The 14,210-nt window shown below is 37.0% G+C and overlaps 1 protein-coding gene across 1 annotated transcript in view; it reads left to right on the forward strand.

Moving 5' to 3' along the window:
- LOC105035168 (probable sodium/metabolite cotransporter BASS5, chloroplastic) overlaps window positions 1-13,489 on the forward strand; it is a 39,132-nt gene extending 25,643 nt beyond the window's left edge. The window contains exons 5-9 of the mRNA XM_010910617.3: window positions 1,161-1,354; window positions 1,437-1,689; window positions 2,271-2,524; window positions 2,602-2,684; window positions 13,175-13,489. Of these exons, the coding sequence (XP_010908919.1) occupies window positions 1,161-1,354; window positions 1,437-1,689; window positions 2,271-2,524; window positions 2,602-2,684; window positions 13,175-13,270 (880 nt within the window). The 3' untranslated portion in view covers window positions 13,271-13,489. The remainder of the gene's footprint in view (window positions 1-1,160; window positions 1,355-1,436; window positions 1,690-2,270; window positions 2,525-2,601; window positions 2,685-13,174) is intronic.
- Window positions 13,490-14,210: the final 721 nt, after the last annotated feature.

The following is a 14,210-nucleotide window of genomic DNA, read 5'->3' on the forward strand; positions in this document are numbered from 1 at the left end:
AGCAGGTATATTTTGTCCCCAGCAGGAATGGGCTAGGAAAGGTCTGGTTAACATGGGCTATGCCAAGCCTTATATTTTGTAATACTAAAAATCCTATTCCAATCTTGGGGATCCAATAGGATTATCCAAACTGCCCCTTATTGTGTTTGTTTTCTTGGGCAGACCCTGCATGATATTGTGCTTTACAAATCAATTTTTAATCCTTGCTTGAGTAGAAATAGTTGGAGCAAATGCAAAAATCCTTCTACATTTGCAAATGACTACAATCCTTACGTCAATTCTGCACAATAATTGATGCTGCAATGGTCAAATTTACATTACGGGCCGGAAAGCCTAGTATGCCTAATTATAGAAATTAGCAAGGAAAGAGAATCATCAGAAACAGCCTTTTTCTTTTTTCACAAGATCATATATTCTTATTTTGGTAAGTTACTGGCTTTGTGAAACTTTTTCTAAAATTCCATTCTTTCATCCCTACTAATAGGTGAAATTGTGCCACCCTTGTTCCCTTGTTCACGTTCATGTAATTTTCTATTGTATATTGGATGTTTCAAATGAACAGGAAATGAAATCTTTGTTGGGCCCATTTATCGGAAGGAAAGCATGAGACCCTATATAAAATAATATTTTACTCTTTTCGTTCTAGTTATTGGTTGAAGTATTATTATTTTATGAGGACAGCATCATCAGTTGTTCCATATTTGTGTCCAGTTAGAATCTTAAATTAAGTTGAGAAAATCTGATCCCCTTCATGATTATTATATGGACCAAGATTTGATGTACCAGTCGGTACTAGTGTGTACTGACTGTATCGGTACTGAACCAGTATAAGATACAGGGGTTGAACCAGCACTTGGTATGCTGAAGCGGCTCCTGTACTGAGTTTATCGACATTGTAATAGGAGGGTACTGGTATAAAGTCTGATATTGAGGTGGTTAACCTTAATATGGACCATGAAGATCACATTCTAGCTCCTTTAATATTGCACATTTTGTGTACACTTGCATAGAAAAATTAATGAAAATTTTATATTAACAAAAGGGATACAGTTGAGACAAAACAAAATGATAATATCTAAGCTATTTGATTGCATGATGCATTTTGAATTTTCTTGCTATATCATTCTATTAATATTGATCTTTAATGGAAATCATATCAGGTACTATGCACCTGCACTGGGGTTCTTAATGTTTGCAGTTGGTGTCAATTCAAGTCCAAAGGATTTTATAGAAGCAATCAAAAGACCTGATGTAATTGCTGTTGGATATGTTGGACAGTTCATAATCAAGCCTCTTCTTGGATACATATTTGGCACTATTTCAGTTTCAACTTTTGATCTTCCTACTTCTTTAGGTGAGGAAAATTCAGTTAATATCCATATTCACAAATACTGAATCATAAATGATATTGATTTAGCCAGTACCTTTTGAAATAGGTGCTGGAATCATGTTAGTGTCATGTGTCAGTGGAGCACAGCTCTCGAACTATGCAACTTTTCTGACAGACCCACCTATGGCCCCTCTAAGCATTGTCATGACATCATTATCAACTGCCACAGCAGTTTTTGTTACACCAATGTTATCGTTGCTACTTATTGGCAAGAAGCTGCCTGTCGATGTAAAAGGAATGATGTCTAGTATTATGCAGATTGTAGTCGCTCCAATTGCTGCCGGGCTTCTTTTGAACAGGCAACTATACCTTTCCACAATTAGATTTTGGTAGATTTTAAGTTATGTTAACTCACTTTTGACAGTGGAGATTTTCAAGCTTTGATAATTGGAGGAATCATGTCACCTATTGTATTATATGACCATGCATGAGGGTATTTATGACTTATGAGTGATACCATGTGTACCATTTCCATAGTATTCTAGTTGTTATCTCTCTCTCTCTCTCTCTCTCTCTCTCTCATATTCATAATGTCTTCTAAAACAGATGTACAGATCTGTGTATATAAATAATTAGAATGTAAGGACACCTCTGCTGGGTTTCATGTTTTACTGCTTTGATTGTTCATACTGTTCGCAGAATGCGAAAGATAGGCCTTGCAGATAATTTTTTTGCTCCTTTAATTGTTCCATACTGTTTATAGTCTACTGTTTCTAATCTAACTTCCATTCCATGCGGGATCCTTCTATGATATATTAACCTTTTATCTCAGGAGCAATTGGCAGTAAATTTTTTTTCTGGATCTTATTTTATGGTACCTATGGTTTGGGTAGATTGATATTTCTTCACAAAGCACTAATATTCCATCTGCATTACACAGGTTTTTTCCAAGGTTTTGTAGTGCTATTCAGCCTTTTCTGCCTCCACTATCTGTGTTTGTGACGGCTCTCTGTGTTGGTTCTCCATTGGCAATGAATATTGGGGCCATTATTTCTCCTTTTGGAATTGCCATAGTGCTGCTTATTTTTGGATTTCATGCAGCATCCTTTATGTCTGGGTACAGTCTGACTGGAATGGTGTTCCAAAAGTCAGCTGATGTGAAAGCACTACAGAGAACCATTTCTTTTGAGACAGGTTCCACCTGTTCTTATCTACTTGCTGATACTTTATCCATAATAAAATTTGGATGTCTTATCAGCTGCCTTTTTCAGGAATGCAAAGCAGTCTTCTAGCCCTCGCGCTTGCAAATAAGTTTTTCCAGGACCCTCTTGTGGGTGTGCCTGCAGCCATCTCTGTAAGTCAATCGTTCTTTTGCTTTCCATAGTATTTATTTTCTCATGTGACCTGTGGTGCTATTGACAGACAAGCACATGCTGCTAAAAAGCTTGTGGTCAAGCTCAATAATGCACAGCAATAATAATCTTAATCTTAAACAAGAAAATAATTCTTCTGAAGAAAAATGAACATATTAATTTTGTTAACATTCTATATCTGCATCACAAGTGAATCATATCTAATGTTGGCAGTTCACTCTAAACAAAAGCTGACTAGAAATATTACTCTTGATAAGATTAGATAGTTATTAAGTTATTACAATAATAGTCATTACCCTAATTGATGGCTATGCATTCTTTTAAAATTAAATAAGTGTTGAAGAGTCTAGAGTAATTCCTTGGTAAGCTATCCGAGGAGCACGGCTAGTCAAGCTTGCTCTTCATAGTAAAAGATTTGTAGCTCGTAAGCGTGCCATGCTTCTATTGTTCTTGTATGAAAAGGTGATGATAGAAGCAAGGCTTTGCATCCCGATGGGATAGAGGTCATCTCGGCTTTCTGTCCCATTTCTATGAGAAAACGGGATTGGGACGGGATCATGATTCCGAAACCCATCCACGTGGGGAGAGAAGAAGAAAGAGGATACAAAGAAAGAAAGGAAAGATGAAGAAAAGGAAAAAGTAAAAGAAAAGAAGAAGAAGAAAAATGAAAGAAAGAAGGGAAAGGGGAAGAAAAAGAAAAGGAAGGAAAAAAGGAAGAAGATAAACAAAGAAGAAGAAAAAGGAAAAAAGAAAGGAAGGGATAATTAAAAAAAAAAAAGAAAAAGGAAAGGAAAGAAAGGAAGGCCAAAGAAAAAGAAAGAAAAGAAGGGAAGAAAGAAAGAAAGAAAGAAAGAAAAGAAAAAAGGGAGAGAGATGAGGATATCTAACAAGTCGAATGACTAGGCTGCCATTGGGATAGGACGGGATAGCGGGGCATCCCGTTCCATGAAGAAATTAGGATACTTCCATCCCACGGGATTTAAAACCTTGGATAGAAGTGTCCTATATGCTATTGTATGACCAAGAGAGATAGAAAATGTCTCAGTCAATCTACTTATTTTACTTACTGAGCCTAAAATAATGCAAAATTTTGATTGGAAATATTGTCACCTTGTTTGAGCCAGTGTTCGGGAATCATTGACCCAGCCTGATCCATTTTGATGGCTGGGTCACAGTTCACTGGTTTGACTGTGGGTCCACCATGGTTGAACCAGCCACCACCTATTTTAAAACAGAGTCCTTTCACTCTCTTATTTCTGGCTATCCATCTCATCTTGTTTCCTTCCTGTTTGAAGCCAGGATACACAGATGATTTGAATATCTGATTTTTCATGCCACATCTCCATCCCATTCCTGTCTGTTTCTAGACCCAAATTCTTTAATCCCAAATCCCTATCCCATCAACATCTGATTTCTAAGCCCCCAATATTCCCCATTTTGTTGAAGCCAACACAGAAGAAGACGAAAAAAGGAAAGGAGGAAGAAAAAACTTGTTGAGATTATTTAGGTTACTTCCTCACTACATCTATTGACACTGAAGAAGAATTGGAGAATATTACTGGTGGCTCTGAGGTTTGCTGCGATGTCCACCAACTCAAGGCTTGCCATTGGAGCTCTAGCGAGGTCTTGGGGAGACACTGCTGGAGTGACAGCAAACTCTGAAGAGAGGGGTGTGGTTAAGAGAAATCCGGAAGGTCTTTAGATTGAGATTCGAGTTTATATATATATATATATATAAGAAAATTGCCAATCCGATCAAACTATTGAAGCAGAGTGGTTTGAAAGGTTTGAATGGCTGAAGTTTCGAGTTCAATGGCTCAGAACATTTATTCAATTCAGGTATGTAACTGACCCAGCCCCTATACTGTATATGGTGATGGTTTGAATTGGTCAAGCTGTTCGACCTAAATGGGTTTCTAAAAATTGTTTTGGACCCTAGATCATCTTTTTGGTTTGGTTATATGTGGTTTCAATACTGTTCATGTTGCTATACCGTTGTCACATAAATAATTGTTGAAGAGAATCCAGCATTCATCACATACCTGTTTTCATTTTGATATAGTATCTCTTTTGATGTGCTTGTTCTTACAGAAACTGATGAATATTAGTAGAACCACTGAATGCTTAAAAAATAACTAAATTATCAAATTATTTGGTTTTTTTCCTTATAATATCTTAGCAATAAAAGGTATACTATTCTGGACATCTTTACATTTGGGTGATTTACATTGTATTTGTGAAAACCTTTTACAATAGTCTTGTTGTTGCTTCTGTTAATTGCAGAAGAAACCACTTCTTTAGAAAGGGATGTCAGTCATTTTTTTCTTGAAAAGAAGATTATGTGCTTGGAAATTGATGTGGACGTGTAAATGATCAGAGTTTACATGTGGCATAAATAACTGCACCTTTGATTCAAAAATCTGAATTATCTGAATCCATGTGGACTTTTGGGACCCATTTGCACCCTCTCCAGCTCATGGAGGGATGCTTCTATATCTAGTATCGAATCTGCTTGCCTAATCCCATCGATGTCTCGAATTCTAGCGATTGCCACCCGACTGATTTGGCTGCTAAGATGCACATGCTTGCTGCAGGAGATGTGGGTCTGCAGTCTTCCTCCCTAGGTTAGAGCGTGCTCTAGTAGGGATCTTTTTGTTTGTTACGTGATTGCAAAAAAGAAAAATTGAATAATAATTCGGACTATGGTGTAGCAAATGGATTAGGGAGTGACAATGCATGCATCTACTGATTATAGCAAAACCAACTGGGGGAGATTGACAGGGAGGAAAGTAGTGTTGCTAGTATCCTTCTTGATTAAAACCCCAAAGAAAACTATAGGATAGAGTGGTAAGGTGAAGCTAATTAGATGCAAAGTTCCACTTTAAATGATTGGCAAAAAAAAAAAAAAAAGGAGAGAGAAAGGAAGAGTCCCGTTTTGGAAATTTAAGCCTCTAATTGGATCGTGGATTCTCAGGCGGCCATTATCCACCTCATATCATCCCCAAACTTGGTCGGCGGCTCCAATTGGTGGGGGAGACCTTGAAGCTCATCATTAGCACATTTGGTTTGCCAGCAGTCCAAGGTGTCTTCACATTCTTCTGACCTTTGCTGAGCTTATCTGGAGTTGATGTTGAATTCTTGGTAGTTGGTACCCTTGTGTTAGTGGGCTATTTATAGCAGTGACTCAAGGTCCTGAGTAGAGCTATTGCACTTGAATTTCAAATGGGATCCAATAAATCTCGACTAACAAATTTAGGTTCAATTTGCAACAAAAGATTTGCTGCTAGTTTTAACAGGTGGCCATGGTCATGTTGCCAGTTTCTTTCATTCATTGCATACGTTTGCTGCAGATAGGGGGGATCGTGGAGTTGAAGTTTTTGGAAAAGGGAACCAGGAGGCCGTAGCTGGAAGGTGGTCTGTCACTAGCTCAAAATAGGTGGCAAGAAAACTGCCACTAGTTTTACTTACCCATTGCTATTTGGTGCCAAGGAATCTGCTACTAGTTTAAACAGTTGGTGAGAAACCTACTACTAGTTTTATCCAAAGCTCCAATTTCCCATAGTCTTTTTGAATGGGGTATAATGCACTATGGTGCAAATTTTAAGGGGTCCTTAGACAAATTATGCAGGTGCCATAGATTTTCACACTTGATCGCCATGAAGAAGTACCAAAAGTTGGGTGTTTATAGCGCTCCAGAGTCCAACATTGTTCCAACTGCCCTCTTGAGGAAAACCCTAGATCATGGCTAATTAAAAGAATTGATACACTTTAACATTACCTAGGTGCCTAAGCCTTCTGTTTATAAGGGCACAAATAGACTAAAACATTCCTTAAGAAGCGAACATAGCTCACAAATATGGGTAGAGATAGAACGATAAAAAAATGATTAGAGAGCTGCTGTCCTCAACACTTCTTTCTATAGGTCAGGTGCTCGCCTATGCAACACCTCAGTATACCTACCTTGCTTGGGCATCGTTGAGATGCTCAAGGTGTCTCCTTGTCTGAGCACCTTGGAGAGCGCCCGAAGTGCCTTTGAGAATTGTGATTTTATTTGATAGTTATGCCAGAAACCGATATGATTCCCTGTCATTGATTGGAGGCACATTGCATGGAAGATCATAAATGACATGTTCTGGTATTTATTAATTGTCTAATTAAGCAAAAGAAGTTTGGTGCATTTGGAGTTTATAAAGAATCAAAAAGTCATTTGTGAAACTTAATTTTACTTTTAATTTTAAGGGTTAGTCACTTAGTCTTGTGACATTTTTATTTTCATGCGATTTTTAATTTGATTCCTGAAACAATTTTATGCCTTCTGAGTTTTAAGTTCACCTAGGCATTGACTAAGCTTAACCTACAGCTCAATATCTGGTCTATATATCTTGGCTTAATCTTGGCCTAACCTAGCTGAGTTTAAATTTTTCCTGCTGGAGCCTTCCCAGCTAAACTTCTCATGCCTAGGTTAGGTCCAGCCTGATTTGATGCTTTGTTTTGCTTCCTTGCCCATTAGGGAGGTATAGGTGGTGGTGAGGCTCTCAGTAACAATGATATTTAGGCTAAGGTGGAGTTATTGGTGGCATGAGCATCACTTATGGAAAGAAAGTGAGGCATTTCGGTGGTCTTGTGTAGGTAGGATGAAGCATACCTCATTATTAAGGTGGCAATTTCACTTGAACTTAAGCTGATATGATTGTTGTTAAAATCGAAATCAAGTCATAAATCGTAGAATGGATCAAATTAAACTAGTAGTGGACCCAATTGCAACTCATAAGATTTTTCTGATTTATTTTAAAATATATAAGAATTGTGATAATTGAAATATCAGTCAATACCTAGTGGGTGAATGAAGAATAAAATTCCATACATGCAAGAAGTCTAATTTACACTAACATAAGTCCTTATATATCACGATGAATCAACAAACATTCTTTTTGGTTATTCAAGATATTTATATACTATCTGTCAATTTAATTATCATGGTAATTAGAATGTTTTAGGAAATAAGAATTTAATAATAATATATGGTCAGAAAAATGAAAATTTCTCTTATTTTTTAACTCAAAACTCTAATAACAAGCTAACTTTACTTATCAAAGGCTTATTGCTAATAAGTAAATAACATAATCAAGTCATATTTCATGATCTAGGGGACTAAATATTTCCTAATATGCATATGCATCCTAGTTTCGTAGTTGATCTTGTTCAACACATAAGATTCGGAATGTTTAGAGCTAAGATTTTAACAAGAGTGTCTCACATGATCAAACTCAAACTTGAGCCATTGAACCCAATCTATGGAGTTACTTGACTGTGGTTCATGCTTAAGACATAAGAGAGGTCCATCTAGAGGAGATGAGTAGTTCAAAATTAGTCTTACCTAGCCTCCCCGCTGTCCATTTGCTTCCTTTCCTATTTACCCCTTCCCTCCACCACCTCCTCTTCCCTATCCTCTCAACTCTCCTCCACCCTTATTCTATTCCTCCTTTTCTTTTCACTTCCTACAAACCAACCATTTTTTTGGCGATGTCACTTTTCTTAGCATTGATTCACCATCATGTTATAGTTGATAAGTGCCATCACCATGTCATGGAGTTGAGTCTCAACATTACCATGTTAATTATCAATGGTTGTCCCATTACCGATCTTTCCATTTTGTTGCCTCTTTATCATTTTCCTAAACTTATCCTGCCCTCTTCTTCTCCTTTTCTCTATCCTGCCTCTATTACCTCCCTCCCTTTTTACACTTGCTTTGGGACCAAAATGCCCCTTTAGTGCAACAATATGATGACTCAAAATCTTGCTCAAGCCTTGGGGATCTTTTTTTTTCACGTCCCACATTTACAGCTATCCTAACTAAATCTTTGCCAACATTCTCCCTTTTATCCTACTTTGTCTAACACCATTTCCCATCTTGCCACTTCTATTACCACCACCATTAGCATCACAATGGTTGTTGCAACTCCATCATCACCACCTTCACCTCCAACACCACAACCATAACTTCCATCATCACTATCAATTTCATAGCTTTATTTCTCCATCATCTCCTTTGCCACCGTCACTCCATCACCTTCATGGCTTCATCACCGTCATCTGACCATAACTGCCACCATTAGCACCATGATGATCACCATCACCGGTAACATCACTTTACCCCTCCCTTATTGTGGATCCTCACCCAAGCCGACCTAGATTAAAAATCTCTCCTGCCTGTCCCTTCCATCTATACCATCAAGGCTACCACCTCGATCACAACAATGATAACCTCCATCAACCCCTCCACCAACACCATAACCACCAATAGTGCCCCTACCTCCTTGTCCTCTTCTACCACCATCTCCATCATTGTCCTTTGATTTGTCACCATAATACTGCTTGTTCCATCTCGCAATTCTGTTTATTCTTCGCAACAGCACCCTCCTATCTCCAACTCCATGTCTTTCATTGGTGTTTCCCTCCTGTAATAGCACTACCCACCATGCCTTTTTGTTTCTTCCTTTCGTGGCCAGTGTTGTGGAGCTGAAGAGCGCCAAGTTGGGTGGTTCTAGAGCAATAGAGATGCCACAAGGTAAAGTGAATAGGAAAAGAGTGCACCTTGAAACTCTTTCGCATTCATACATTCTAAAATGCTAATATGGTCAAAAACATAAAGCATATCTAATAGGCTTTAGCAAAAAATTTTTGCTGTGGCATTATCATTACCCTAAAAATAACTTATCTTTAAGAAAATATAAAATATATGATCACATTTACAACATATCATGTACTTGTTAATATTAAGTTGGGTTGAATTGAGTAGTTGTAGTTTGGAGCATGCCTAGGCTACAATTGCATCCGCAAGTTGGTCAAGGAATGACCTTGGCCTATTGGATTGAGAAGGTCGGTCAATCCATTTCTAGATCTAGTTTTATTTGAGTTATGCATTTTCTTTCAGTGTACATGATTGTCAATTTATAGAATTGTTTAAACAATCCTAGTTTGATAATAATGGATACATGATGCATGTGATGCTTTACTTTAGAATATAAATGCTCTAGATTTCTTTGAAAGACAGGCAGGATTGTCTTGATCAGGAATGTAAATCAGTCGAGCACGAGCTGGTGGTCCTAGCTAAATATTGTCTTAGGTTACTGCATAGCCAGATAGAGCTTGGGTCAAGCTGAAGTTGAGCAAGGCCTAGCTTGTGCTTTGTTCACTTGTCAAGCAAGCTTGAGCTCAATTTGCCATAGCATCTCAAGCCCTCTTAAAATAATGGCAATCAAAACAAGTTATCTAGGAAAATTTAAGAAGAAAAAAACTCCAAAACTGTGTATATTTCAAGTTCCAATCTCCTGTCCTCTCCTGTTACCCTGGCTTAAGGTTCATCATCTACTTAAATTTCTTCCCAAGACCTTTGATCTCACACCAGGATGATACCTTTATAGAGGATTAGCTCTACCCCTAAGTAGATGACATAAAGAGAGGAAGTTGCTTCAATGCTTTACTAGATCAATACATCCATGGAGAGGATTGCCACACTCAAATTACAGAAATGGAAGGGGTATATGTTAAGATGAAGACTTGTCTCAATAAAGAGGCTAAAGAGAAAGAAAAGGGGAAGAGATGTGTGCATTAGGCTTTCACAGCAAGGATGTGGTGGTGGAACTTGGAGGTTTTGGTGGAAAGGGGATAGTGCTGCAGCTGCTATCGAGAGTAGGAGAGCATGGAGAGGCAGATGCTAGGACAACTAGGATTTGAGATGGTTCTCTTTTTAATATGAATTGTTAGTTCTTTAGCTAACAGCTGCTGTGGTTATTTTCCATTCCAAAGATTGTCACTGTTAGATTAACATCTAAAGATTGAGATATATCACTGAAACAAATTTATTAATACATAATGATAAATAATATAGAAATATTCATATATTTTTGAAAATCATGTAATAATTTAATAAAATTATATAAAAATAATATTATAATTTATGTATTAGTTATATATGTATTTCTCTATCGAGATGAACATGAGTTATTTGGGTCTAGATCCTGTTTGGCTGGTTCGCTAATTGAGTGAGCCAATAGTTAGTTTTTGATCTGAACATGAGCTGCTTGCGGACAAACAGGTGGTTTGTTTTGACAGGTTCAGTCTTGTTACTGCCATGCTTCTTCAATATATTAGTGCATAGTGTTCAAAAGAGATGAAAAGAGAGATAAGGAAAGTCCAAATGCATGTCATAAAATGGTGGCATAAAAAGGTGTGGTTTAGGAGGGTGGTGCAAAGACAATTTACTGGTAATTTTTGAAAAGTTAAAAAAAGAAAAAGAAAAAGAGGCACTTCTCCCTGATGACAAAGAATCCTGTACTCATGCAAGAGTCGAAAATTTGTATACTAGGAACATCATAAATACATGAGGATTTAGTTTAAGGTTGATATCAGTCATATATATGTAATAGGAGAAAAGAATTTATTTCAGGCTTAAAGTGAAGCCTTATGAGTTTGCTCTTCTTTCTCAACAGCATAACTTTTGTTTGAAGTTGTTACTGTGACTTCTTTAGACCCCATACATTGACCCCATTTCAGTTTGGTTGTTTGGTACCCACCACAAGTTCATGCTTTACCAACTGCTTGCTTAATTTCTGTAATATTCCATCTTTATTGAAGTTTCACATTTCAATTTCCCAAGAAAAAGCCTTTTCCTTAAGAGCCTTTAAAATGTGCCAGATTTTTATGATCCATAAAATCTGCTTCCTTGAGCAAGCTAGAATCTTCATTTCTTTTTCAGCTTTTGCTCCATAAAGCTGGAGAGATTTGCCTAAGCCATACCCTTCCATCCCCAATACCTTTTGCTGCATCAAGAGTACATAATTCCACTTGAAAAGCACGTAGAGGGGCTAAGGCACAGGCTAGGGTTGATGTTAATGTTGAATTATTTTTCTCCCTCTCCTATGAAAATGGGCGTGTACTTTAGGGGTGTAATCGAGTCGAGTCAAGTCGAGTAGTTGGAATTGAGCTTGACTTGATTCAAAATACTTGTGCTCGAAACTCGACTCGAGATCGAGCCTTAATATCCTAAGCTGGAGCTCGGCTCGAAAAAAATAGGTAAAACTCGAGATCGACTCGACTCAACTCAAATATTAATCGAGCCGTACTCGAGTTTGAGTTTGAGCTTTAGTCTACTAATAATATATATATATATTATAAATAAAAATAATATTATTAAAAGATATATATAAACTCGAATAGGCTTGTGAGCTTTCGAATCTAGTATCCTGCTACTCGAGCTTGACTCGAAAATTATTTAAGCTATTCGAGCTCCAAAAATTATGTAAGGTATTCGAGCTCACTAATAACTGAATCGAGTTGAGTTTGGACTTAAGTTGAGCTTGAGTAGCTCGCAAGCAGCTCGACTCATTTGCACCTCTTATGTGCTCTCATATCTTCTTATGAGAACCTATTAGAGAGGCATTGACATGGCCATACATTGTACCAATAAAACAAGCTTTTCAATGTTACTGCTGATCATGGCTGAAGTTTGATTTACTGGTGTTATGAAGTTTATGGCATGACAGAACTGGTAGAAGACAAACTAAGCTGTATGATATGGTTTTAAAATGTGTGCTTAATCTCTCTATGAATGATATCAAAGCCCATGATTGGCGTTTTTTGGCCTAAGCAGTGATGTCTGTAATGCACTTTTTTTATTTAAGAATAAATAGATTTTCAGGTACCATTAAAAGTCTCTTGAACCCTTTCTTTTTTTTTTTTTCTTTTCTTTTTTTTTTTTTTTAAAGTGAGATTGTGGGTTCTCCCTTTTGACGAGTGAGAATGAAACTTTCATTGGAAATTCTGTTTGGGTTGGGTGTATGCTTCTGTGTGTGGGGAGGGGGCGATCTCTACGTTTAACACCATCTATGCAAAAATCATAAGTGCAATGAGATCATGGTTACTTGTCAATTTCTTCTTCTTTGTAATTCAATTTGTCAAGTAATATTTGAATGTTCATCCACTAACTAGTTCCCTTTAATTCATCAACCCATCTTCCTCTTGCCTGACATCCATCAAATATTTCTTCACATTGTAGCAATCATATGCATTACATGTTGCATATGTTGAGTAAAATCATGGTCCCCGTCAGATACTTCCTCCTGAATTATCCATCAACTGCTTCCTTCTCTTGAATCACATTCTTCCATCGAGTACTCGTATGGAACAGTTCTTGATGGATTTTATCTCACTATTGAGGTATCAATTTATTGGTTGGTAAGATCACAGCTATCCATTCATGTGCATCTCACACCGAGTTCTGGTGATTGTTTATGAGATTTTCCTAGTTAAATGAAGGTTTTGGTATATGTTCTTTGACAGTTCTTTTTTTTTTCCTTGTGCACATAGATATGTTTTATGTTAAAATTGTAAGATGTGTGGACATGATTGAAGGTATTTTAGCACTGGATCCTCCTATGGTAGAATTCATTGTTAGTTTAATTTATTGCAGGTTGTGTTGATGTCCTTAATGGGATTTGCTCTTGTCATGATATGGTCTAAAAGGAAGCAACAAATGCATTTTCATGGGATCTCCATTAGGAACTGAAATTTCTTCATGCAGCTTTGGTTAATCAAGAATTTACTACTGCAAAACTTATACTGAACTGCAATGTATCTCATGATTTGAAGGCAGCACATCTGTGACATCCTTAATGGAGATGAAAATGTCAGGTGGTTGTATCATAGTACAATATTTTTGAATTTCATGATATTTTTCAGTCCCCATGATTCTGTGAATAAATTTTTTCTTTTTCTTGGTTGAGAATTCTCATTATCTTTTGTCAATTCAATTAACAATTTCACTGACTGACTAATTGTATAGTTTATTAACAATCAAATTCGACATATTCAACAAACTAATATTGAGTTAGCAATTTAATGGTCCTATTTATTTCTGTTGCTGGTAGAATTGCTCCTGTTCTTTATTATTCTAGCCTCTTCCAATGCTCATTTTTTTCATGATGTTTGTCCTAAAATATATACAGCAAAGTCAATTACAGCCGTGTAGCAAGCACACATGATGACCACACAATCATGTGAAGAACATGTGATCCATAACAGATGTTTGTAACTCTATTGATGTGTTACGCAACATGTGTCATATGCCAATGATGTGGAAGTGGTAGCATATTGCTCGGCCATAATTCATTCAACCATGTTAAGCAGTGGTGAACATGGTGGAGAGACTTTTGATAAAAGGTGATAAATTACACAAGTATAACTTGCTTGAGAAAATTATCCGCATCAGTACACCGGATGGCAACTATGTTGTTGACTTCTCGATCTATCCTCTCCTGAAGGATCCCTGTAAGACAACCCTCTTCTTTGCTTTGGACCTTCTGTGACCTGATCGTATTGTTGCAAAATAAATTTTTACTGTAGGGACCGAAAAGACTGATAATTAAAGCATAGGAGTATTTTAGTAATAAACATATCTCAAACTCTTTCCAAACAACATGATGGAAGAGATTCAAATCACACCAATG

The sequence above is a fragment of the Elaeis guineensis genome, chromosome 12 (assembly GCF_000442705.2).
Source record: "Elaeis guineensis isolate ETL-2024a chromosome 12, EG11, whole genome shotgun sequence".
In the NCBI taxonomy this organism is placed as follows: Eukaryota; Viridiplantae; Streptophyta; class Magnoliopsida; order Arecales; family Arecaceae; genus Elaeis; species Elaeis guineensis.